Source organism: Podarcis pityusensis (assembly GCF_964106645.2).
Source record: "Podarcis pityusensis genome assembly, chromosome: 17".
Taxonomy (NCBI): domain Eukaryota; kingdom Metazoa; phylum Chordata; class Lepidosauria; order Squamata; family Lacertidae; genus Podarcis; species Podarcis pityusensis.
In genome coordinates this window covers 11,325,748-11,350,834 of record NC_138042.1, presented here as the reverse complement: position 1 = coordinate 11,350,834, position 25,087 = coordinate 11,325,748, and the positions used below count along the sequence as shown (strand labels likewise).

Genomic DNA, 25,087 nt, shown 5'->3' with positions numbered 1-25,087 from the left:
CTAAACTCTTGCAAAGAGAAGCGGTTCATCGCAAAGTGGATTGGGGAAAATCTCACATAAGCCTGCCAATACATTTTAGGGAACAGTTCCTTTCGTCACTATGGCACTCTGGTGGAAAATGCTGTTTGTTAAAATTTCCTTTCTGTGCTATTAATAAAGCCAGGAGTTTTCTCAGTATGCTAAGAACATACAGAGAGCCTGCTGAATCAGACCAATGGCCCATCTACTCCAGCATCCAGTTTTCACCAGATACCTGTGGGAAGCTATCAAGCAGGTCTGTGTCTTGTCACACAAAACATACAATTTTGAGATTGTTATGTTTGTTCATTTGCCGTATCAAAGGTTTATGGAGGCTGAAACCCTTCTAATTGTTTAGTGCAATAGTGAGGATTGCTCTGGTGAAACTTAAAAAAGGATTTGTTACCTGCTTTCCTGATGAAAACCCGAGGAAACGTGGGATTCTGCCGCTGCATTTTATTCCTATCTTTGTACATGGCCTTGCCCATTCTCAAACGCTAACAGGAAGAATGTTACAAAAATGTTTCTTGTATATATGTCATTCCACCTAGTCCTGTAATCTAGAGTTTGTGGTATTGGAAAGCATATTTCTGACAGAAGAGAAGCCAAAATGAGACATTTAAAACACCATTGCCTTGACGCGAGGAAGATTGGTGCCTCTGGAAGACGATAAGAGGTTGACCTCCTTCCTGTCTTTGATGCCCTGGTTTTTGTTTTTTTAAAAATAATTTTTATTAATTTCCAACACAAATATACAATAGTTCTGTATCCAAATTTTCACAGATTATCTCTTTTTGGACTTCCTTCAGCTTCTCTGCCAATCACCCATGTTTAATCTACAATTACGCATTCCCAAAATTTTTATTGCCATTAATACACCCTCCCACTTCTATTTCTTTTTGGCAAAACACCTCAAATTTCACAGTGCTTCTTGGAACCCCACTAGCGTTGTTTGTTCGTCACACAAACTTTTCAGATATTCTACAAATTTTCCCCAGTCCTCAATGAACTTTTGGTCTCGAAGATGTCTGATTTTCCCAGTTAGTTTGTCCAACTCTGCATAGTCTGTCAATTTCATTCTCCATTCTTCTATCGTCCATTTCTGGGCCAGTAAAATTCTTGCTGCTGTAACTGCATATTGGAAAAGTTTACAATCCTTTCTTCTTATTTCCTTTCCTGTAATCCCTAGAAGAAAAGCCTCTGGTTTCTTTACAAATGTATATTTTAACATCTTTTTCAATTCATTATATATCATCTCCCAGAAACCTTTCACTTTCTTACAGTCCCACCACATATGGTAAAACGTTCCTTCTTTTTCTTTACATTTCCAACACTTATTACATGTCTTAAACATTTTTGCTAATTTTACCGGTGTGATGTACCATCTATAAAACATTTTCATAACATTGATGCCCTGTTTTTTACTCTAGTTCAAATGCACAAAATCCCAGATACCACTCCTGCATCCTGCCAGACTAGTTCCCTGCATTTTGTTCTCTGCCTCCGTTTACTGTTTAGTTACTTTTTTAAAAAAAAAAAACACAACACTTTACAACACAACATAGGGCAAAACTATACACAGTATCTGGAATAACCTTTAAGCTGCATATTTCATTATAAAGTGTTCGTTTTACAAAAATGAATAAAAGGAGATAAGTTTACAGTAAATTTGCTCCATAGTTGTATTTTTCATTTTTCTCACATGGTGAGTTTAAGTTCAAAATCCACCATTTGGTTTATCCATTACCTAAAGGAGGGTGTAACTTGTATTCTCAAATATTATGCACAGAGAATCCTGGCTGTTGTGACTATGAGGGGTGCTAATTCTTTGGTTTTGGTAATTTCGTTCATTCATGCAGTTCATGTGTGTGTGTGTGTGTACAGTGTATCTAATGGAGCTGAATACCCTAGGATCGCTCTTTAAAATATTTTTTCCAATACCTTATGTGCCATAAAGCATTCCTGACATTTTTGTTAAATTCTTTTTTTTCATATTTACTTTTTATTGAAAATTTTCACTGAGAAAGGGAAAGGGAAAAGACAAAAATAAAAAGAATACTTGAAATTGTGATACGGTACGGAGTATAGATATATAAGCAATACAGTCATTCCAACTACTGGGAAAAAAATGCTAGCAAGACATAATTTTTATAAATGCGTTTTTCTTAAACTCTTGTCCTTTTTAAAATTTCCAACACATTGGAAGTTAGGTGGGGATGAGTGAACCATATGAAATAGAGGCTTATTAATATATGTCGTGTGGGAGAGGGGATTTTTCTGTTGTAATTATTTTATATATATGGCTGTGGACAGGATGCCTGCATTGCAGGGAGTTGGACTAGCCACTTTGATCAAAAAGACACCTACGCCTCTGTCTTATTAAAAATACAATATGCATTGCCTGGATAAGTACTAGATAGCAGCACTCTACAACAGCCATATCACATTGATAATACCGTCTGTCAAGATCAGAAGTTCATTCTTCATAGGAAAGGTTGAGATGTGGTAATGATGAAGTACAGTGGTACCTCGCAAGATGAATGCCTCGCAAGACGAAAAACTCGCAAAACGAAAGGGTTTTTTGTTTTTTGAGCTGCTTCGCAAGACGATTTTCCCTATGGGCTTGCTTCGCAAGACGGAAACGTCTTGCAAGTTTGTTTCCTTTTTCTTAACACCGTTAATACAGTTGCGACTTGACTTCGAGGAGCAACTCATAGCATGCGGTGTGGTAGCCTTTTTTGAGGTTTTTGAAGACTTTGGTGATTTTTGAAGCTTTTCCAAAACTTTTCCGACACCGTGCTTCGCAAGACGAAAAAAATCGCAAGGCGACAAAACTCGCGGAACGAACTAATTTCGTCTTGCGAGGCACCACTGTAAACAGATGGCTATATCAGAGGAAACAATAGCACTTTCCCTCTTGTGATTGTGTCAAATTGTGTAAATCCACAATACATTTTGTGCCAACGGTTGTAACCTGCAAAAAGCTTCATTCCTGTGATATCAACATGTTTTACGTTTATTTAGCTCTCTTGGTTGAAGGGGTCTTGGCAGTCAATGCGCCTGTGTTGTATCCAGGAGGTTCCAGGTCCAGTCCCATGTAGGGCTTGAAAATACTCCCGCCTGACAACACTCAGACCATGACACAGTTAGCTAAAACCAGTATTAAGGGTATGTATATACAAAGTAATGCCCAGAACAGATCATCCATATGAAATGCTAAATAACCATTCTTCAACCCTAACTTCAGCTGGCTGGCTCTCCTCCTCCAAACCCTTTCCCTGCATTTCCATTCTCCCTCCCATCTCATTCTTCTCATTCTTTGTCCTCCATTTTTCATCTTTCCAATTGCCAGTCTCACCAGACACTCCAGCTGCTTCTCTGACTCCAACTGTGGGATAACCAGCATCAACCAATATGCTTCATGCATGAAGTGGTTAATACCATAGAGTAAGCTGTCCTGCCAGGCTTAACCTAGGGCACTTCCCCTCACCTTGGGAGGAAATAGGTAAACAAGCTGATTGTCACCCCCCCACCCCTACCTATCTGATGAACTCAGTGTGTGGAAAACTGGTTGATCCAGCTTAGCTGCATGACTCTCACAAGCCACTTTTGTGTTCCTATACCATTTAGGAATTTTCACTACATTCTAACTAAGCCACATTTTACTGGCTGTGCAGTTATCTGAAGTCCACAAACCTGACCTTTGAAGAGTTTGGAAGTAAACTGATTTTTATGCTGGGGGGAGAGGGAAACCTGAGAAAGCAAGTTTGTAAAAGAGACATTAAGAGCATATTTTAAAGGTCTAACCGCCTATATTTCCATGCTGTACTTTGCTCCTTATTTTGTGATTTTAAATATCTGCTGGAGTTCTCGTGCCAAAGAGTACTTGCCCCAAACCTGGCACCCAGGAATTCTCCTTTCTATATAGTGTTATGAATTAGGGAAGTTAAACTGGATGCAAGACCCCACTAATCACTGGAACCAGCAAGTGTTAAAATATAAATCAAGCCAAACTATCTTCCTGGTGAGGTGATAGCCTGGGTGATGAACCATTAAGCAGGATTAAGGGATAGTGTGGGAGATGGCAAATACCACCCCTCAATTCAGGGTGGGGGAGAGCCAGGGTTGAGTGTTTGGGGGGGCAGGGATGTGACCTGGAAGGAAACACATCAAGCTGGAGAGAAAGAGAACAATTTTTGATGTTTGTTTGAATCCAAGGCTGTGTCTATGGGAGGACCAATACCCTTTGGGGTGTTAGCTGTGAACCCCTCAATCATAGTCTCAGGTTGTATATATTTGTGAATAAACCATATATCATAAAAATACCACAGTCTCCACTATGCCTCATTCCAAAAGGAAACATGAACCCTAGGTAAGCACCTGGAATCCTGCACCCCTCAGAGTTTGGGTGGTGTGCATCAATATGTTCTGCACCAGCTCCAAACAACACTCCATCGCTTTCCTCTACTCTGACGTACCTCGGCTTATGTCCTCTTACTTCTTGATGCTTCCAGGACACTTTGTAGATTCCTCCTCATGGAGGATGGGATGGTCCTGAACAGATTGTACTGTGTATGTCCCTAAATCTTGTCAATCCTTTTCTTTTGGAGGGAATTTTGAAATCCCTCCATGTGATGTGTCATAAAACAACTGAAAGGGGCATCACACACACAAACTCACAGAAGTGATGCTCCACACTGTCGCTGTGGAGAACAGGCTGGTGTTTGTGTCTGCCTATAAGACATGAAAAGAGCTATTTTGCCAGAATTTGAGCAAATGCCTGTCTAGTCCAGTGGCCAACCAGATGCTCCAGGGAAGCCCTACCTGGAGATGTTGATGAGGATAGAACTTCTGTGTGGAAGGAAGACAGGTGCTTTGCAACAAAGCTATGGCCCTTAATCCACCTTTCCCATTGGCCACACCCACTTTTCTATGATTGTCTGCACAGAGAGCACAAAGAAGAAATCTTAATATCTTTTAAAATTCTTATCATTGCTGTTACAACGGCAACTTCTTGTTATAATACGGTGATTTCCTTTCCTTTATATTACACATTTTTGCAATGCTAACCCCTTGAAGTGTTATGAAGGTGGCCTATAGATTCGTAGGGTAAATTGATTAAGCGAAAATATATTGAACACATTTATATGGGTCTTGGATGGTTTTATTTCAGTTTCGACTAGTTTTCAAGATAATTAAATGACTGGTCGTGGTATTGGTGCATCATCTTGTAACATTTATGGGAATGAGATCCAGCTGATTTTCTTTCCAAATGGGAGGGTTTAACAACTTTGATTCACACCTTTGCAGTCACACACAGTTCCAGGTTCAGGTGTCTTACTCATACATCTGCGCAAGAATCTGTGGAATAAAAGAGAGAAGGTCTCAGAGCAGGATGTGGAATTGGGACCAAGGTACAGAATGCAAGTAAACACCAACCAGGGGCAGTCAAGATATTCTTCATACTACTTATTTCCCCAACATAAACTACCTTGATCATCATTGCTAGAAAATTGTGATCCGTTTTGTTTAAATAAAAAAGAAATTGCATCACTATTTATCTCAAATTTGGAAATAATAAGGCATAAGAGAACCTCATATTACCAGATCTCTGAAGATAGATGATCTTGTCGACAGACAGATTTATTGACGCTGCAACCTCCTTGTATATTTCTATCACTTCTGTTGATGCTTCCTCTTCCCTGACTTCAGACCCCCCCAAAAAGTTGTCACATTGAGGAATAAAAGGGAGAAAAAAAGAGATGGAACATACTTATTTTGGATCTCAAGCAACAAATGCATTTTGGATCTGAAACACATAGTTAAAGGATGAAATCTGCCACAAAAAGGATGTGAATGGCTTCAAAAGGAAGTTTTTAATGGCTGATGTTTTATTGTGATTTTAATATTTGGTTGGGAGTCATGCAGAGTGACTGGGGCATCCCAGTCAGATGGGCGGCATATAAATAATAAAATAATTAGATTATTATTATTTTCAAAAGGGGTTAGGGGAATAGAACAGACACTATAAACAAACCACGCTGTGTGGCTTCCCAACATTGCAATGCAGATGCAGTGTATAATATCACATCAGTATATTCTGAAATATCTGCTGTGCTGGCTGAATAGCCTTTCAAATGCTAACTGCACCACAGCACTAAAATATGCCGTACAGTGGTACCTCGGGTTACATATGCTTCAGGTTACATGCGCTTCAGGTTACAGACTCCGCTAACCCAGAAATAGTGCTTCAGGTTAAGAACTTTGCTTCAGGATGAGAACAGAAATTGTGCTCCGGCGGCGCGGCAGCAGCAGGAGGCTCCATTAGCTAAAGTGGTGCTTCAGGTTAAGAACAGTTTCAGGTTAAGTATGGACCTCCGGAACGAATTAAGTTCTTAACCCGAGGTACCACTGTACTTGTTTTGGCTTAGAAAGTCTTCAGAGGCATATGGTGGGAGAAGATCTTCTTGTGTGTGCCCTTCAGGGAGCCAATTTGTAGAACACATTATGCTGTTGCAGATTCAGAGTGCTCTAAAGCCCTTCTGCAATGCAACGGTGCCCAGGCCCCAAAGACTCCATTTTCACTTTGCTCCTGCTCTCCTGTCTGTATCTGTACCTGCCTTTCTCTAGCTATATCCCACTAGAGAAGACTTTAGAAGACAAAACACATCTGGCATGTATGACAACTACCACCCCCAGTTCCAAACATTCCCTTTTCAGGAAAGGTGCTCAAGAGAACATTGGTCCTGTGGCTTCAGGCATGCTAAGAGGAAACGAGTTATCTAGGCCCATTTCCAGTTGATTTTTGACCTGGGATTGGCACTGAAATGACTCCGCTCAGCACAATGGATGACTTAGAGAAGAAGGGAGTGGGCCTGCTCCTGCTTCTTCATAGTGCAGTGATTTTGGATACCATTGACCATGGTACAGTGGCCTATTGTGGGTTGCCAGCATCTGGGGCCTCGCAGAGAGGAGGGAGGGAAATGGATGGAGTACGCATGCGCATTCAACTGCCTAACGGCATCTGTGTCACCCGCAGAGATAAGAAGAGTCGTTCCATTGTCTGGAAAGGCCACTTCCTGGTTTGCATGGAGAAGCTGTTATCAGTGGAGCCCAGCAACAGAAGCATGCTGCTGTATTAAAGCAGCAGCAAGTGTTGAAAGTTTGTTCCCCCCAACAATTTTGCACCTGGGGCAACTGCCCCTGTGCTGCCTCCATGCTACACAAGTGCCATCATATTCTCCTGGACCAGCTCTGTGGTTGGGGAGGTAAACGCTACTCATTTTGAAAGAGGAGCTTTGGTGGAGGTGATTTGGAGTGGAGATGAAGAAACTTCATCTCTGCTTCAAATTGCACAACAGAGAGTGGAGGAAGGCTTTCAGAGGATCTAACACTCTTGTATATTTGCAGCTAGCCAGTATACCTGACACATTCAGTAGCCTCACATTTACATCGCACAACACACTCTTTCCCATCAATGAAGACACATACCGTATAGCTGCAGGACCTCCATTTCTTTTGTGTAAACGAAAATAATGGCGAAATGGATGTAATCTGTCTTCATGATGTAAACGGTGGTCTTCCCTGCATCTGAATCAGAACCACAAAAGAGATCCTTTAAGGGCACACACTTCTCTTACAGTTTGGCGCAGCAGTTACCTCAGATGGACATATGCCATGGGGGGGCGGGGCGGTTCCAAGTAGAACTGATTCCACCCCCACCCCAGTTCTCCAATGTATTGGCAATGACATCGCAATACAAGGTTTTGCTGGAGAAAGTGGATAGAAGCTTTCCTTCCTCTCTCGTAGCACTAGAATTGAAGGGCATCCAGTGATTCTGAACGCTGGAAGACTTGGGACATTTAAAAGAAAGCACTTTCTTATGCAGTGCATACTTAAACCGGTCTTGAAAGACCTACATTGGCTCCCAGTATGTTTCCGAGCACAATTCAAAGTGTTGGTGTTGACCTTTAAAGCCCTAAACGGCCTCGGCCCAGTATACCTGAAGGAGCGTCTCCACCCCCATTGTTCTGCCCGGACGCTGAGGTCCAGTGCCAAGGGCCTTCTGGCAGTTCCCTCATTGCGAGAAGCAAAGCTACAGGGAACCAGGCAGAGGGCCTTCTCGGTAGTGGCGCCCGCCCTGTGGAACGCCCTCCCATCAGATGTCAAAGCGATAAACAACTACCTGACATTCAGAAGACATCTTAAGGCAGCCCTGTTCAGGGACGTTTTTAATGTATGACATATTGGTGTATTTTGGGTCTTGTGGAAGCCGCCCAGAGTGGCTGGGGAAACCCAGCCAGATGGACGGGGGACAAATAAATTATTATTATTATTATTATTATTATTATTATTATTATTAAACTGTGGAAATCCTATAGGAGGCAGTGATGGCCACAAATATGGACGGCTTTAAAGGGTGGGGGAGATCTATTGATGGCTATTAGTCACAGTAGCTATGCTCTGCTATCCACAGTTGAAGACAGCAGTGCTCCTGAATACCAGTTTCTGGACCCCACCCCCCGCATTAAATCAGATTTCTCACTTTTCAGCGAAAATCCAATGTTAAATAAACCCATTGTCAGTAATCCATTTGTGACTATCTCAAGTCCCCAACTGCAGCATGAAGCCCCCAACTGGAAGCCCCTGTCAGAGGGGGATAGAGGTGGATTGGAAACACTTGGCTTCCCATGGGAGGGTGGTTGGAATACTAATTTCCTTCCATTGTGAATGAAGAGTGAATCACTTGCTGTTTACCTGTCCTGTATATTCCAGGATGCTCATCTGGGAAAAAACGAGTCTGCAATCTTTTACACGCCTTCCCTCTGGAAAGAAAATATAAGATCATGGTGCTTCTGCAGAAGTGAGCTTCCTCCCACTATTTGTACCTGCAGCAGCTGAAATTTGGGATTGGTAAAAGGCGAAAGATTTATACGATCTGAAGAGAAACCAGAGTATGAAATTTACGGCATGTAATGCCTTAAGAGAAAATATTATGAAAATGATATACAGGTGGTGCATAACCCCAGTCAAGCTTGCAAAAATCTATCATGTGCCTGATAATAAATGTTGGAAATGTAAAGAAACTGAAGGTACATTTTTTCACCTTTGGTGGACGTGCCCAAAGATTAAGGCTTTCTGGGAGATGATATATAATGAACTAAAAAAGGTATTTAAATATACCTTCTTGAAGAAACCAGAGGCCTTTCTCCTGGGCAGAGTCGGCCAATCGGTGTCAAAAAAGGACAGAACTTTCTTTATGTATGCTACAACAGCAGCAAGAATACTCATTGCAAAGCATTGGAAGACACAAGATTTACCCACACTGGAGGAATGGCAGATGAAATTAATGGACTATATGGAATTGGCAGAAATGACTGGCAGAATCCGTGACCAAGGAGAAGAGTCGGTGGAAGAAGATTGGAAGAAATTTAAAGACTATTTACAGAAATATTGTAAAATTAATGAATGTTGGAATGATGTTGGATTGAAGTTAAGTGGTTTCCAGCTGTATAGGTACAAAAGAATATGGAAAAATTGGTTTTTAATATGTAAAAATCTAACGTTACAATATATCAAGACTAAGGATTAGGATCAAAAAGGAGGGAAAGGAATTGTTGGATTAATAAATTTAATTGGAATACAAAAGAGGGAGGTATGAGGAGGTCCGGAAAACAAGTAAATGTAAAAGAAGTGAGGAAAAGATGGAATTGTTTTTAACTGTTCTTTCTTTTTTTTTACTTTGTATTTTTCCTTTTTATTGTTATTTTTTTTTATTAATGTGATCTTTTTTTCCCTTTGAAACTTTAATAAATATTATTTTAAAAAAAAAAGAAATTTGGGATTGGACGCCTCTCCAGATCATTGCATTTTAGTGCCCCCACCCCCGCCCCCGCCCCTTCACTCCAGCAAGTGAACTGATGGGCCTTGCAAAACAAAGGAAGGTGGTCTCAAAGTAATTCAAGAGAACTTACACTGGAACCCGTGTTTTGAAAGCAATGACTCCATTATCAAACACAACTGTAGTATGAATCCTGTTGTCCTCTGATGGTTGACCTTCTTTCATAGCCAGTGCAATGAGGTTCCATTTTCCAGCAAACTAGAAAGAGGAGTTAAGTCAATTTCCTCGCCAAAAATGCATGCATTGGAATGATCCTCTTTCCACTCACATCATTTCAGGAAGCAATGCTCACTCTTTGATGGTAGCGGTGGTGGGGGAATAGTATATAGAAAGCAGAATTCCTGGATGTCAAGATTCAAGTTTGGGGCAAGTACTCTTTGGTAAGAGAACCCAGCAGAGATTTAAAGTAATAAAATATGCAGCAACATCGAAGTTCGGGGAGCTGGCAGCTGTTACAGATTACAATCGTGGGAATAGACATCTGACCTTGCAGGACAATGTATTCAGAAGCTCTGTTGTGTGCTTTCTATAAAACAAATGCCCTACTGGAACAGCTACATGAGAAGACGAATTTAATGGCTGATTCGATTAGAAATTTTGAAAAGGCAGTGGGAAATTTTGAACAGGCAGTGGGAAAATATGTGGAGTCCACCAAGGAATTAAATCAGGAGTGTGCCCTGACAGAACAGGCCCAACAGGAACATGAGCTTTCGGATTTGACAAATGAACTTGGAAAAAGCCAGATTTGGAAAGAAAAAGTTTGGTTTGGTTTGGAAATGGGGGGCTGGATAGACCCCCCTATGCAGGGATGTTTGGACTTTTCAAGTCTGGCAATGGGCCGTGAGATGTCTGGGATTGTGGGGGCTCCTAATTTTGGAGGGATTTTGAAACATGTTCTTAAATACCACATGGAATTTAGTGTGGATTATGGAAAAGGGGCTGATCTGTCGAGAAGGGTCAAAAATATTGTTAAGCTGGAGTTCCCACAAGTGAAACGAGCAGGAGACAATGGAAAATACAGCTATAAATATGAAGAAGAGTTGCGGAAGGGACATGGAAGAGACTTAAGGGCCTCGGATATAAGGTTACCAGGAAAATGCGCTACATCGATGGGATAATAAGGACTGACAAAACCCGGGACCAGGAGGAAGGGACGCTGGATGAAGATTGGATTGTTTTTATTTCTTTTTCTACTACTAGGATTGTTTTATAAAATTGATGAATGTTAGAAAAATGTTGGAATGAAATTATTTGGCTTTAGTAAAAATGTTTAAAGAATTATGTAAGAATATTATGGTTATGAGAAGTTGGTAAAAATAAGTTTTAAGTTTCAAGGTTTTTTATAGTAAGATAAGATTAAAATAGTTTAAGGTAATGTAATGACAGAATTTTATGAAACATGGAAAGGATTTGCTGCAACAATTAACAACTAGGATACAAAAAAAGGGAGGAGGAGGAGGTCAAAGAAAGAAGGTAATGACAGTTGAGGATTTGAGAATAATGGATTTGTTTTTAAATGTTTGCGGTGTATTTTTGTTTTTTTGTTGTTTTTTTTTTAATTTGTATTGTTGGATGTGGTTTGCGTTTTTCTTTGTTCTTTCTTTGTTCTTTTTCTACTTTGTTTTTTTTTGTAACTCTAAAAAAAATATTTCCTATAAATATCATTTAAAAAAAATAAAATATGCAGCAACATCATCATCATCATCATCATTAATACCCCCCCCCCCAATCTGGCTGGGGGGCATCTCCCAGCAGAATAGCAAAACCAATAAAACATCAAACATTAAAAAATTCCCTAAACAGGGCTGCCTTCAGATGTATTCTAAAAGTCAGATAGTTGTTTATTTCCTTGACATCTGATGGGAGGGCATTCCACAGGGGGGGGAACCACTACCAAGAAGGCCCTCTGCCTGGTTCCCTGTAATCTCGCTTCTTGCAGTTAGGGAACTAGCAGATGACCCTCAGAGGAGGACCTCAGTGTCCAGGCTGAATGATGGAGGTGGAGACCCACCTTCAGGTATACTGGGGTGAAGCCATTTAGGGCTTTAAAGGTCAGCACCAACACTTTGAAGTGTGCTCGGAAACGTACTGGGAGCCAATGAAGATCCTTTAGGACCGGTGTTATATGGTCTCGACAGCCACTCCCAGTCACCAGTCTAGCTGCTGCATTTTGGATTAGTTGTAGTTTCCGGGTCACCTTCAAAGGTAGCCCCACGTAAAGCACATTGCAGTAGTCCAAGTGGGAGATAACCGGAGTGTGTACCACTCTGGTGAAATAGTGTGCAGGCAGGTAGGGTCTCAGCCGGCATACTAGGTGAAGCTGGTAGACAGTTACCCTGGATACAAAATTAACCTGCACATCCATGGACAGCTGTGAGTCTAAAATGACTCCCAGGTTGTGCACCTGGTCCTTCAGGGGCACAGTTTCCCCATTCAGGACCAGGAAGTCCCCCACACCCACACATCCCCTGTCCCCCCCAAACAGTACTTCTGTCTTGTCAGGATTCAACCTCAATATGTTAGCCGCCATACATCCTCTAACCACCTCCAGGCACTCACACAGGACCTTCACTGCACTCACTGGTTCTGATTTGAAGAAGAGGTAGAGCTGGGTATCATCCACAAACTGGTGAACACCCAGCCCAAGCCCCCTGATGATCTCTTCTAGTGGCTTCGTATAGGTATTTAAAAGCAGCAAAGGGTGTAAATATAGGCTGTTAGACTAAAGTTTGCCATGTAAAGTGAGTTCCAAAATCCCCCCTTTAAACAGTTTCTTTTCAAGGTTTCCTGCTTTTCCAGCATAGGAAAAAGACCACATGTTGGGTAAGTGAAAAACTGGTTTCCTTACAAACCCTCCAAAGGTCAGATTCATGTGCTTCAGAAAAGGTTGCACAGGCAGTAAAACATAGCATAGCTACAAAGTGATGAAGGTTCCTAAATCAGTGGAATAGGAACTCAAGAGTGGCTGATGAGAGCCATGCAGTTGAACTGGAGCAACCAGCTCAAACCTCTTTACATACTGAGCTTCCCAGGCAGACTTAAAGGAGAACAAAGTTCCTCCCAAGCTGAGGGCAAGTGGACATAGCTAAGGCTGGTGGGACAGCTTATGCTAAAGTATTAACCCCTTCATGCATTAATTAAGCATATTGGAAATTTATATATATATATATATATATATATATATATATATCTGTGTGTGTGTGTGTATATAGGCACACAAACAGCAGAACAAACATAACATCCTCTCACTCACTTGCATATAGTTCACAGCTACTGGAAGTGCTCACAACTTCCATAACGCCTGAGTAAATAAGAGACCAAATCCCATTGGCTACATATGTCAAAGATCTCCATGTGCTACTATTTTGTGCCCTCCTTAGATTAAAGGATTGTTGGGATATCTCCTACCTCCTGCCCGCAGCCCAAGACAGGTGGTCATTGTGTTCCAAAGTTCAAGGACCCAAAATGGCAGTGTCAAATCATTGCCTCACTGTGGCTTTGGAGCCTTGAACTGACTGCTGGGAGGCATTCAACACTTTTCTTGCTGCCACAACACTGCAGTAGCTGCCATTTTGTAATGGGACAAGTGTCTCCATCAGAAATAGAGCTGACAGATGTAGTGTCCCCTCCTACCCTCTACTTTCTGCTTTGGTCTGGATAAAAACACCCATTTGGAGATACGTTTGTGGTTACCTTTGTGATATCGAAGTCTGGCTGAACATTGACAAGGGCTGAAGCATGAAGCAAGTATAGACAGGTCAATGCCAAACTCAACAGTCGATGTTTCATCCTTGCAATGGTCTGCAGCTGGGCAAGATCTGCAGTGTCAGTATAGATCTTCCTTCATCAAAACTTATCCAAGAGTATCCACCCACCCATCTCTTTGAAGCTATTTCTGCACCGGAAAGGAAGATTACTGGGTTATTTTGAGAAGTACGGTAATTGTTTCATTAGTAGGCATCATCTGAAACATATAGGACACTGTGCTCATCACCACTTGTTCTGCTGGGAATCTAATGGGTCAACCTGTGACTAGATCCCACTCCAAAGGTCAGTGGGAATATTGCCAACCTTCATCAACGATTTTAGCACCCCCTTTTTATGGAGAGGTGGGAAAGCTTTGGTTGCTCTCAGCAGCCTGGAAGTGTCAATGTTTTATTTAATTATATTTTATGTTCTTCTGCTGAGTCCAGGCACCTGTGGGTGCTGCTATTGAATGTCATGTCGGCTCACAATAAGACCTCCCTCACCCGTGATCTGATTATGGATGAGGAGGCTTATCTGGTCTATATAAATGAGACTTGGGCTGCTGAGCAGGGTGCAGTTGGTGTCACTCAGTTGTACCCACCATGTACCTGACCCACCAGGCACACTTGAGGGTTGGGGAGCGGGAGTTGCTGTAGTCTATAGAGATTTGAGGGAGCGGGTGGCGCTGAGGTCTAAACCACTGAGCCTCTTGGGCTTGCCAATTGGAAGGTCAGCGGTTCAAATCTGTGCAACGGGGTGAGTTCCTGTTGTTCTGTCCCAGCTCCAGCCAACCTAGCAGTTCAAAAGTGTACCAGTGCAATTAGATAAATAGGTACCGCTGTGGCGGGAAGGTTAACAGCATTTCCATGTGCTCTGGCTTCTGTCACAGTGTTCCATTGCGCCAGAAGTGGTTTAGTCATTCTGGCCACATGACCCAGGAAGCTGTCTGTGGACAAACGTCGGCTCACTCTGCCTGAAAAGTGAGATGAACGCCGCAACCCATAGTCGCCTTTGACTGGACTTAACTGTCCAGGAGTCTTTTACCTTTATCTTTTTAAAAATAGAGACTTTCTCTCTCCAGGCTGTCTGTCCAGTTGGCAGGGATCTAGTGTGTGTTGGGACAGATTTGGGATTCTGATGGTTTACCTCCCACCTCGCTGTCCAGCAGTCTCCCTGCCTGAGCTCAGAGGCGGAGCTAGCTGCTTTGGCATGCGGAATGGCACACATGCTGTGTACCCGGGGGCAGGGCCATGGGGGAGGGGCAAGCATCCCAGTGGGGTGGGGCGAGACGCCCATGGGGTAGAGCAAGACACCCATGGGGTGTGTGTGGAGCAACATGCCCATGGCAGGCTGCTTCCTGGGCGGGGGGGCGGGTAGGGAGCTGCGCCGCTTTGCCAGCAGCCTTCCTCCCTTCTCTCTTCCTTTTGACAGCTCTGAGGAGGCTCCCCCCACCCCAGTAAGCAGCCCGAGAGCGCAGGGCAATGGTGCTCCACCCGCCCGTGACTCCCAAGCCTCCCCTGAGCTGTCAATGTTATGTACTGAAGTTCTCACCCTGGGCCAGCAGGGGGATACTGTACATAGTTTTCACTCATGTCCACATATGCAAATAAGGGATTGAAAGTGACGTTCAGTGATTGGATAGTTACAGAAAGTGTTACAGTTGCATTGTAGTGGAGCTCTATATAAGCAGGCTGGCTGAACCCTTCAGTTCAGTTCAGTTCTGGCCTGTGAATAAACAAGAGCTGTTTGAAGAATCGCTTTGTCGTCTGATATGTTCACCCACAATCTAACAGTCAAAATGAAGGGGTAAGCAGCGAAGGCCACTGGCAAGGCGGCGCAGCTCTGTCCCTTCCCTGACGGCTCGGGGTAGGCTTGGGAGTCGCAGGCAGGCTCACAATTTCATGACTGCCTCTTAACACTGGCAGAGGAACAGTGTCAAGGAGGGAGCAGACCGCCCCCGGTACCACTGTTCCAGTAGGGTGCCATCACGGCGTTCCCCCCAGATACGCACCGTGCACCACCCCGCATGTGCCCGGGCGTCACGCCACCACAGGCGCCACATCACGCCCCCAGAATGCGCATCACGCCCTCGCGGGCGGCGTACCATGCCCCCAGGATGTGCACCATGCCCCCCAGGGCGCACGCCACACCCCCTGCCTGCTCTCTGCCCCCAGTAGTGGAGCATGCAGCTTCACCACTGCCTCTTAAGATAGTTCAGAAATTTCAGCTGGTTACAGAATTTGGTGACTTGATTGCTCACTGGGGCAAGATGGTTGAGCATATTACACTGATCCTGGCCCAACTGCACTGGCTGCCAATTATTTTCTGAGGCAGACGTATGGAGCATCATTACATGCTGAAGGCTGAGGAGAACCTGACGTCAGTTTGCCTCCCTTGTTGTTGCCTGAATTGATCAAAAATACTTTCAGAGGTTTAGGAACGGGAAGTCCTTCACTGTGCAGAACTGGTTATGCTACTGTCCACTTCTTTCCCCCTGTGATGCCTGTGAGGCTTTGCTTTACACTAATGAGCACATCATCTTACGTCAGAGATAATAAAACCGAGATGTCATGACTCAACTGCAGGTCATTGGTCCTGGGGTTGGTGTGTATGATGCGATATGACACCGTATGGTGCAATCAGGAGTATGAAATGCAATGTTGCCAAATGAAATCATGTACACAATGTGGACTGGGTCGTTTATACATGACCATCTTTGTATCTCCTCAACAGGAGCCGGTCAACAAATTTTATTATCTTTATTGGGTTCAGCACCTTGAAATTAGAAAAAGAGAGAGGCTGTTTTCATTTCAGAGGCATTTTGTGAATTGTGAAATTTGGGAAATTCCACTACTTTCTACTACTTTCTAACTAAGACAAGTTTTACTGCCTATGTTATTTTCTGAAGTCCAAGAACCTGACCTTTGATGAGTTTATAAGTAAACTACATTTTATTTTCCAAGCTTGTGGTCTCCTGGGGGAAGAAGGAAACTTTAGAAAGGTGTTGTTTTTTTTAATGGGGACATTTGGGAATTCACTTTAGAGAGCATATTATAAAGGTCCAACAACCTATATTTCCATGCTTTACTTTGCTGCGTATTTTGTGATCTCGACTGGAGTTCTCTCACCAAAGAGTGCTTGCCCCAAGCCTGGATCTTAGAATCCAGGAATTTTCCTTTTTATATAGTGCTATGAATTTGGGGTGTTACACATAATAGTTTTTTTTCCCTCTTAGGCCAACAGAAGAGAAAACAGTACCACTTATGTGATTAGAATATCATTTATGAATATATATCTGATCCAAATGATTCAAGTTTTCTTTCCAAATGGAATGGTTCACAATGGTGGTTGGTATTTGCAATGCAGAAGGCAGATTCCAGGACGATTCCTCCATCCCCATCCTCATGCAGGCATCTTTCCCATGTTATTTTTGGCTTTCTGCATGGAATTGCAAAAGACAAGAGCCTCGGCCCATGGAGAAAACCCACAAAGGTTGCAGTTGTATTCCTCTGGACCCTGCTCCTGGTCATTTAACAAAAGCCTGATTTGCCGATGTTTTCAAATGATAATGTTCCTACTCTCCAGGCCATAGGTGATAACTGCCCTGGGACCTCTGGAGGGGTCTCAGGTCTGAACTAGCTAAAATTATCAGTGTTCATGGAGACTTCTGCCTGAGGCCTGGGGCTACCTTTGAAGGTGTCCCAGAAACTACAACTAATCCAGAATGTGGCAGCTAGACTGGTGACTGGGAGTGGCCGCTGAGACCATATAACACTGGTCCTGAAAATCTTCATTGGCTCCCAGTATGTTTCCGAGCACAATTCAAAGCGTTGGTGCTGACCTTTAAAGCCCCTGGGACACGAGCCAGCCCCACCACTGCCTGCTCTCTGTCCCCCGGAGCTGGAGCATGAAGCTCCGCCACTGCCTTAGATGTGTCTACTGATGAGTAAACACCACTGAATTCAATAAAGCTTATGAACTCCCAGGTAAGTGTGCAGAGGACTAATTATCTTACCTTTTCCATATCTTCTTATATACAGAGATCTGTGGATGAAAAGAAATGCTGTCAGTGAATGAGCAAGATGTGGGATTGGGTCCAGGGAACAGAACAAGTTAAGGATGATGATGATGATGATTTTGTTCCTTATGGGCCATGCTCCAGAGCCAACAATAGACTGGCTCTCAGATATCAGTAGGGTTTCTCTTTTTTAAAGGATCCATAATGCTTATCTACATGTGGAGAAAACCTTCTCTTGATAAAACCTCAAGGGCCGCTTTTCTCCACATAAACCAACCTGGATCCTGCAATCATCATGTGAGGCCTTTCTTCATGTGCTTCTTCCACAAAAGGTCTGGAAGGTGGCAACACAAGAACGGACTTTTTCTGCAGTGGCTCCCCATTCTGTGGGCATTCTCCCCAGGGAGGATTGGCTGGAACCACCGTTATATCTATTTAGGCACTGGGCAAAAACATTCCCCTTCACCCAGGCCTTGGGCTGATGAACAGTCTATGTCCTTTTACATGTGTTTGTGGGAGGGATGGCTTAGGGGTGGGGTTTTTTTTTGTTATTTTTCTCCTTTTTATTATGTATTTTTGTGTTTTTATATTGTATTTTTATACTGTGAACTGTCCCGAGATCTTCAAATCTAATAATGTAAGAAAGTACTTCCTGATGTTTAGTTGGAATCCCCTTTCTTATAATTGGAATCCACTAGTTCAAAAGCTAGCCTCCAGAGCAGGAGAAATATAATAATAATAATAATAATAATAATAATAATAATAATAATAATAATTTAGTATTTGTAACCTCGCCCATCTGGCTGGGTTTCCCCAGCCACTCTGGGTGGCTTCAACAAATACCAAAAATACACTAATATGTCATACATTAAAAACTTCCCTGAACAGGGAAGAAAAGAAGCTAGCTCCATCTTCCATGTGACAGCCCAGGAGACATTTGAAGAGGACTATCCCATCCTCTCTCAATCTCCTCTGCTCCAGGCTAAACACCACCCAACTCCCTCATATCCAGATTCTAATAATACCTGGTGATCTCTAGAGTCCAAGCGGCTAGCATCATCATCACCATACCTTCAAACCAGGGTGGAGAAAATCTTAAGCATTAATTGCCCTTACTATTTTCGGATACATAGGCGATTGCTTCTGGATCGAATTGCAAATCTGTGGCCAAAGTTTTAAATTTTTCTTTCACTTCATCTGACACAGTCTGTTCCCTGCCTTAAGACACAAACAAGGAGTTGGCATTGAGAATCAGCATCATAGTGCAGAAGGATAGATCATAGAATGGTACAGTTGGGGTCATCTAGTCCCCTGCAATGCAGGAATCTCAGATAAAGGATCCATGACAGATGGCCATCCAACCTCTGCTTAAAAACCTCTAAGGAAGGAGAGTCCACAACCTCCTGAGGGAGTCCGTTCCACTGTTGAACAGCTCTCACTGTCAGAAAATACTTCCGGATGTTTAGTCTGAATCTCCTTCCTTGTAACTTGAATCTATTATATTGAGTCCTACCCTCCGGAGGAGAAAACAAGCTTGCTCCCTCTTCCATGTGACAGTTCCTTTCGATATTTGAATATGACTATCATATATTCTCTCAGTCTCTTTTCCAAGCAAAAATAAACACTCCCTCAACCATTCCTCATAAGGCTTCATTGGCATTCCTTTGATCATCTTGGTTGCCCTCCTCTGCACACATTCCAGCTTGTCAATATCCTCCTTAAATTGTGGCACCCAGAACTGGACACTGTATTCCAGGTGTGGTTGGACCAAGGCAGAATGGAGTGGTCCTGTGACTTCTTTGGATCTGGACACAATACTTCTGCTGATGCAGCTGAGATTTGCATTAGCTCTTTTTTGGTGCTGCATCACGCTGTTAAGTATCTTAACAAATCCCTCTTGCCTGACTCCTTCCTTCCCTGCCCTCTTTTTAAAGAACAGCTTCAGAAGGAGGAGGTTTGAAATGAAAAACCAGAAGTGTAGGGCAAAGTTCCTTCTCCATTCTGAATTGTCCCATCCTGATGCAACCCTCAGGGGCTTGTGAGGCACATTTGCACAGAGCACGTCAACCAGCGCTTTAAGCTACTCTGCCTCGCAGGGTTGTTGTGGGGACGAAAATTTGAATTGCCAGTAGATTACGGCAAATTTGTTGTTGGGGTTTTATCGTGATGCTCCCATTATTCTGACAAATCTAGCTGTGGGGTGGTGGTGGATTACTCTATTGGCAATTAGTGGTGGTGTTTACATATCCTTAGACCAGGCATAGGAAACCTTCGGCCATCCAGATGTTTTGGCCTACAACTCCCACGATCCCTAGCTAACAGGACCTGTGGTCAGGGATGATGGGAATTGTTGTCCAAAACATCTGGAGGGCTGAAGGTTGCCTATGCCTACCTTATACAAACTGGGAGGATGGGTGAGATTTTCAAAAGCTGACAGGTGTGCCCATTGTAACCTACGGCACCCAAATAAGCTCCAGACATACCATAGAGCTGTAGCATGCCCATATGCTCCATTAGGAAGTGGATGATATGGTAAGTCTCGTAATCTGTATCCACAATGTGTACTGTAGTCTTCTCATCTATTGAAAAAAGAGCCGCAAAAGATCCATTAACAGCCATGGAAGTCACTTACACAGATGCAAAAGAAAGGGCGTGCATGTGTTGATGGAGATAATGGAGAAATCTATTAAACTTACCTTCAGTATCGAATTCGGCCCGCTTTATAGGGTACAGAACAACTTTTTTACGCCGGCATTCTCCATTTCTGGAAAGAAAGGCAGGGTTGTCAAGTTGCTTCCCCACCCAATCAGCACGCCCCCCCTCCCCCAATCTCTGCACAAGATTTCAAAGGGGTTCCAGGTGCTCAGCCAGGGCCATGTTTCCTCTGAGAATCAAGTTGTAGTGCCTTTAGTCCCAGCCTGCCAAGATGGTCCTGACCTTTGCACCCCTTCCCAGCACCCCCCCCCCCGAAAAGAACAAATTTTCCTGTGACATCATCCCCATCAGCAGCTTGGAGTTGGCCAGTCCTGGAGTTCTGTGGGGCCCAGTTTCAGAAGAAGAGGGAACAACGGGAAGCTGCCCAATAGACATTCAGAATCTCAGCTGATGTAATTGACTTTCGGGGATCAGGGATGCAGCTAAGGCTGGACCCCTGGGTGTACGACCTCGCCTCCCTGCTGAAAGAGGCAGGGGTAGGTAGGCAACAGGCCAAGCCTCAGGACCCTTCCCTTTATACTGTGAAGGTAGATAATGATCATAGCAGTGGATGCAGACTTACTTAGGAACATCAATTTTGAGGACCAGTTCTCCATTCCGTTTGGGCTCCATTAAATAGCCATAGACTTCTCTCGTCTGTTTGTCATACTGTACTGTTGCAATAGGAAACCACTTACCAGTGAGCTACAAAGAAGAGGTTTGTTTGTGTGTTATTGAGAAAGACATTTTAATATATATTGTAGACTGGTAGCTAAAGTAGCATAGTGGTCTCAGACTTTCCACTCTGGGCCACACTTTCAGAATGAAAAATTTTTCAAGCCACATCAAGTTTTATTATTATTATTATTGATAAGAAATACATTGCAAAATGAAAAGAAGCAACTCCTAGCAGTGCTTGATTAATAACACAGAACACAACTACTTTATAAGTACAGTAGCACCTTGGTTCTCAAACTTAATCAGTTCCTGGAGTCCGTTCGCCTCCCAAAACCGTTTGAAAACCAAGGAGCAGCTTCTGATTGGCTGCAGGAGCTTCCTGCAGTTAAGAGGAAGTGGCATCAGACGTTCGGCTTCCGAAAAACGTTCGCAAACTGGAACACTTATTTCCGGGTTTGCAGCGTTCAGGAGCCAAAATGTATGAGTACCAAGGCGTTCGAGAACTAAGGTACAGCTGTATAAAACAATGCTATATATACATACTACACTGAAATGTTTAAATGTTTCGTTATTGGTCCTTGGTTCTTCCTGCTAAACTTGCCATCCTCTCCTGCCACACCAGTGTGGCACAACACAGCCTTGGAGAACCACTGGGTTAGGGCATGGGAGAGACCAGGATTCAAATTCCTGTTCAGCCATGAAGCTCACAGTCACTGCCTCTCGGCCCAGTCTACCTCATAGGGTTGTTTTGGGGATTAAATGAGGAAGGTGAGAACCAGGTACATCACCTTGTGCTCCGTGGAGAAACAGGTGGGTTATAAAGAGGGCACAGTCAGTTTGCAAAGTCTGTAATCAGGTGAACAAGGCTGTGCAAGCTCGATTATTGATAAATTTGTCACCATCCCTAGTTACAAGTGAAGGAGAAAAATGTTCCCGTTACCTTCTTTAGATTCAAGTCTGGCATCATCGGAATGGGTACAGGAACCTCGTACTTAGGAACTGCTGAGCAGGTGCCAGCAAACACAATAATAATCAGCACAATGTTCATCCTTGCAAGGCTTTGCAGCAGTTCAGGAATGTCTGTGACTTCTGCAGAGACCTCGGTTCTTCAAGTGATGCCTGGATTTATATCCCTCTGCTTATGTCCCCAAATTTCATCTAAGCCAGTACAGTCCTGCAATTAAAAGAGGTCGTGGGGTGTTTGAGAGAGAGAACCAGGTGATTTTCAGAACTAATTGTTATCCGTGGTGAGTACATTTTCTAAAAACCCTGGAACACTCTGCCCATCGATGCTTGTTCTGAAGGACTCCAAGGCCTGTGGCCTCCCCTGTTAGTTGTGGGTGGTGGTTTACGGTGAACTTCACCACCAACGGAGGCCTAGGCTGTGATGAAAAGGAGCTGAGAGCCAGTTGTAACTAATGTTAGAATAAGGTTTGCACCTCCAGACCACATTCCTCACCTGGAACATCCCTGGGGCAGGTGTTGTGGGAACAAAGGAAATTCAAGTTGCGTTGGCTTCTCCTTTTGGAGATAGCAGGGGTCCATCTGCTCCCCACCCCCAGGACTAATCTTTTGTTGTTGAAATCAAACACTGCAAACCCGGAAGTAAGTGTCCCAGTTTGCAAACTTTTTTCAGAAAGCAAACGTGCTCCATTTTGAGTGTTATGCTTCTGTTTTGAGTGCCACACTTCCGTTTTGAGTGTTACACTGAGGTCTGTCTGTCTTTGTTATTTATTTTGCGTTTTTGTTTTTGCGACTATGTGGAACCCAGTTCAGCTACTGATTGATTGATTGATTGATTGTATGACTGCAGTACATTGTTTATTGCTTTCATTTTATGGATCAGTGGTCTCGTTAGATAGTAAAACCCATGTTAAATTGCTGTTTTAGGGCTTGTTTTTAAAAGTCTGGAATGGATTAACCCATTTTGCATTACTTTCTATGGGAAAGTGTGCCTTGGTTTTGGAACCCTTTGGTTTTGGAATGGACTTCGGGAACAGATTAAGTCTGAGAACCAAGGTACCACTGTATGGAGTAAAAATGACAACACCTGATAGTGTTTTTCTAATTTTACTATTAAAGTCATGCCAGTTGATCTCTTACATGCAAGGCAATTAGGAAACAGTTAGATTCCTGCTCAGTGGTCCTCACAGCACACCCTGAGTCAAGTGGGGAAGGGGAGCGATGTGGAATTTAGGTTAGGCACATTACCAGTGAGACCATCAATCTGGTAAGAGCCAGTTAAGGAGGAACCTAACGACTCTCCAGTTGGTAGAGCATGAGACTCTTAATCTCAAATTAGCAAAAATGTATCAATTTAAATCAAATACATGTTGGAAATGTCAAGAGAAGGAAGGTTCTTTTTATCATATGTGGTGGTCTTGTAGTAAGGTTAAAGCTTATTGGGATAAGATATTCGAAAAGATGTTTAAAATAACGTTTGTAAAAAACAACAACCCAGAAGCTTTCCTTTTGGGAATTACAGGGACAGAACTACCTAAATTGTATAGAAATTTATTTCTGTATGCTACTACAGCAGCAAGAATGTGACTGCAGAAGTCCCAGTAAAGGAAGAATGGATACAGAAACTCATGGAATATGCACAAATGGCAAAACTTACCGGAAGAATAAGAAATCAAGATAACAAACTTTTTATAAAAGAATGGAAATGGTTTATTGAATATTTCCAGATAAATTATAAACAGATAAAAACAGTAGCGGGATTAATGTCATAACCTGCAATTTTATCAGAGTATGGATATGCAGAAGGCAGAAAAAATGAATTTAAGGAACCGCAGTAAAAGGGGGAAGGAAGTCAAATTTTGAAATGTTAAATTGATTGTAAAAGTAATGAAATGTATAAATTTGAAAATATAAATAAAAAACTAAAAAAAGGAGACTCTTAATCTCAGGGTTATGGGTTTGAGCCCCATTTTGGGCAAGTTTCCTGCACTGCAGGGGGTTGGACTAGATGACCCTTGAGGTCCCTTCCAACTCTAAAACTCTGTGATTTTATGACTGTACGCTAAAATGAAGAACAGCCCCACATTAGCTACAAGGAGAGTTCTAGTATGCACAGTGAAAAATGGGTAGTGAAAGTCTTTCCAAGGACTATGGTTGGATGAGAGATGTCAAGGTGCTGGGCAGCAGGTGGCTGGGTAAACCATGAACAGCTAGGATGATGTCTATTTGGCCATACAGGTATGCAACCCTGGAGGTTTGGCAGGGCAGAGACCCATTCCTCTGGGTGGTTTTGTCTGAATTGCTCCCCTATGTCAGTCACCACTCCTGGCCAACTTTTGTTATTGCTGCTGATCTGTGCACCAGTCAGGGTCAGTCTTCTTCTTCAAGCAGGTCTGACAGACTGTTTTTGTTTATTTTCTGAGAGCATTTGTTCCAGGCCTTTCAACAAGAACAACAAAAATGGTTCCCAGAGCAGCTTGCATATTATCAGTTAAGATAAGACACCCCTGGTCCCTGCAGGCTTACAATCTAAAAATAAAAGAACACAATGGGGCAGAAAAGGAGGGTAGTAATACTTTGGCACCAGTTTTGAGGCCTTCTGCCTGGTTCCCTGTAATCTCGCTTTTCGCAATTAGGGAACCAGCAGAAGACCCTCGGAGGAGGACCTCAGCATCCAGGCTGAACGATGGAGGTGGAGACGCTCCTTCAGGTATACTGGGCCAAGGCATTTGGGGCATTTAGGGCAACACTTTGAATTGTGCTCGGAAAGGTACTGGGAACCAATGAAGATCCTTTATGACTGGTTTTATATAGTCTTGGCTGTCACTCCCGGTCACCAGTCTAGCTGCTGCATTCTGGATTAGTTGTAGTTTCTGGGTCACCTTCAAAGGTAGACCCATGTGGAGTGCATTGCAGTAGTCCAAGCAGGAGATAACCAGAGCATGTATCACTCTGGTGAAACAGTGTGCAGGCAGGTAGAGTCTCAGCCAGCGTACCAGGTGGAGCTGGTAGACAGTTGTCCTGAACACAAAATTGACCTGCACTTCCATGGACTCCCAGGCTGCACA

General features: G+C 43.1%; 2 protein-coding genes across 4 annotated transcripts; both read right to left on the bottom strand.

Annotated features, from left to right (window-relative positions):
* Positions 1-5,160: 5,160 nt before the first annotated feature.
* LOC308466780 (lipocalin-15-like) lies at positions 5,161-13,736 on the bottom strand. The gene is made up of 6 exons (XM_080987975.1): positions 13,613-13,736; positions 9,993-10,117; positions 8,776-8,843; positions 7,510-7,608; positions 5,623-5,724; positions 5,161-5,379 (listed from the first exon to the last, which is right to left on the bottom strand). The coding sequence occupies exons 1-6, from the start codon at positions 13,706-13,708 to the stop codon at positions 5,360-5,362; spliced, it is 510 nt and encodes a 169-aa protein (XP_080844101.1). The 5' UTR covers positions 13,709-13,736; the 3' UTR covers positions 5,161-5,359.
* Positions 13,737-16,927: 3,191 nt separating this feature from the next.
* Positions 16,928-22,175, bottom strand: LOC308466777 (major urinary protein 3-like). 3 transcript variants are annotated; one of them, XM_080987970.1, is made up of 7 exons: positions 21,997-22,175; positions 20,962-21,083; positions 20,381-20,448; positions 20,168-20,263; positions 18,801-18,902; positions 17,682-17,710; positions 16,928-17,279 (listed from the first exon to the last, which is right to left on the bottom strand). In XM_080987970.1, exons 1-6 carry the CDS (start codon positions 22,102-22,104, stop codon positions 17,697-17,699), a joined length of 510 nt encoding a protein of 169 aa, XP_080844096.1. In that variant the 5' UTR covers positions 22,105-22,175; the 3' UTR covers positions 16,928-17,279; positions 17,682-17,696. The 3 variants fall into 3 exon arrangements, with proteins under 3 accessions (XP_080844096.1, XP_080844095.1, XP_080844094.1); XM_080987969.1 differs by having other exon boundaries at positions 16,928-17,188; XM_080987968.1 differs by having other exon boundaries at positions 16,928-17,104; positions 21,997-22,173.
* Positions 22,176-25,087: the final 2,912 nt, after the last annotated feature.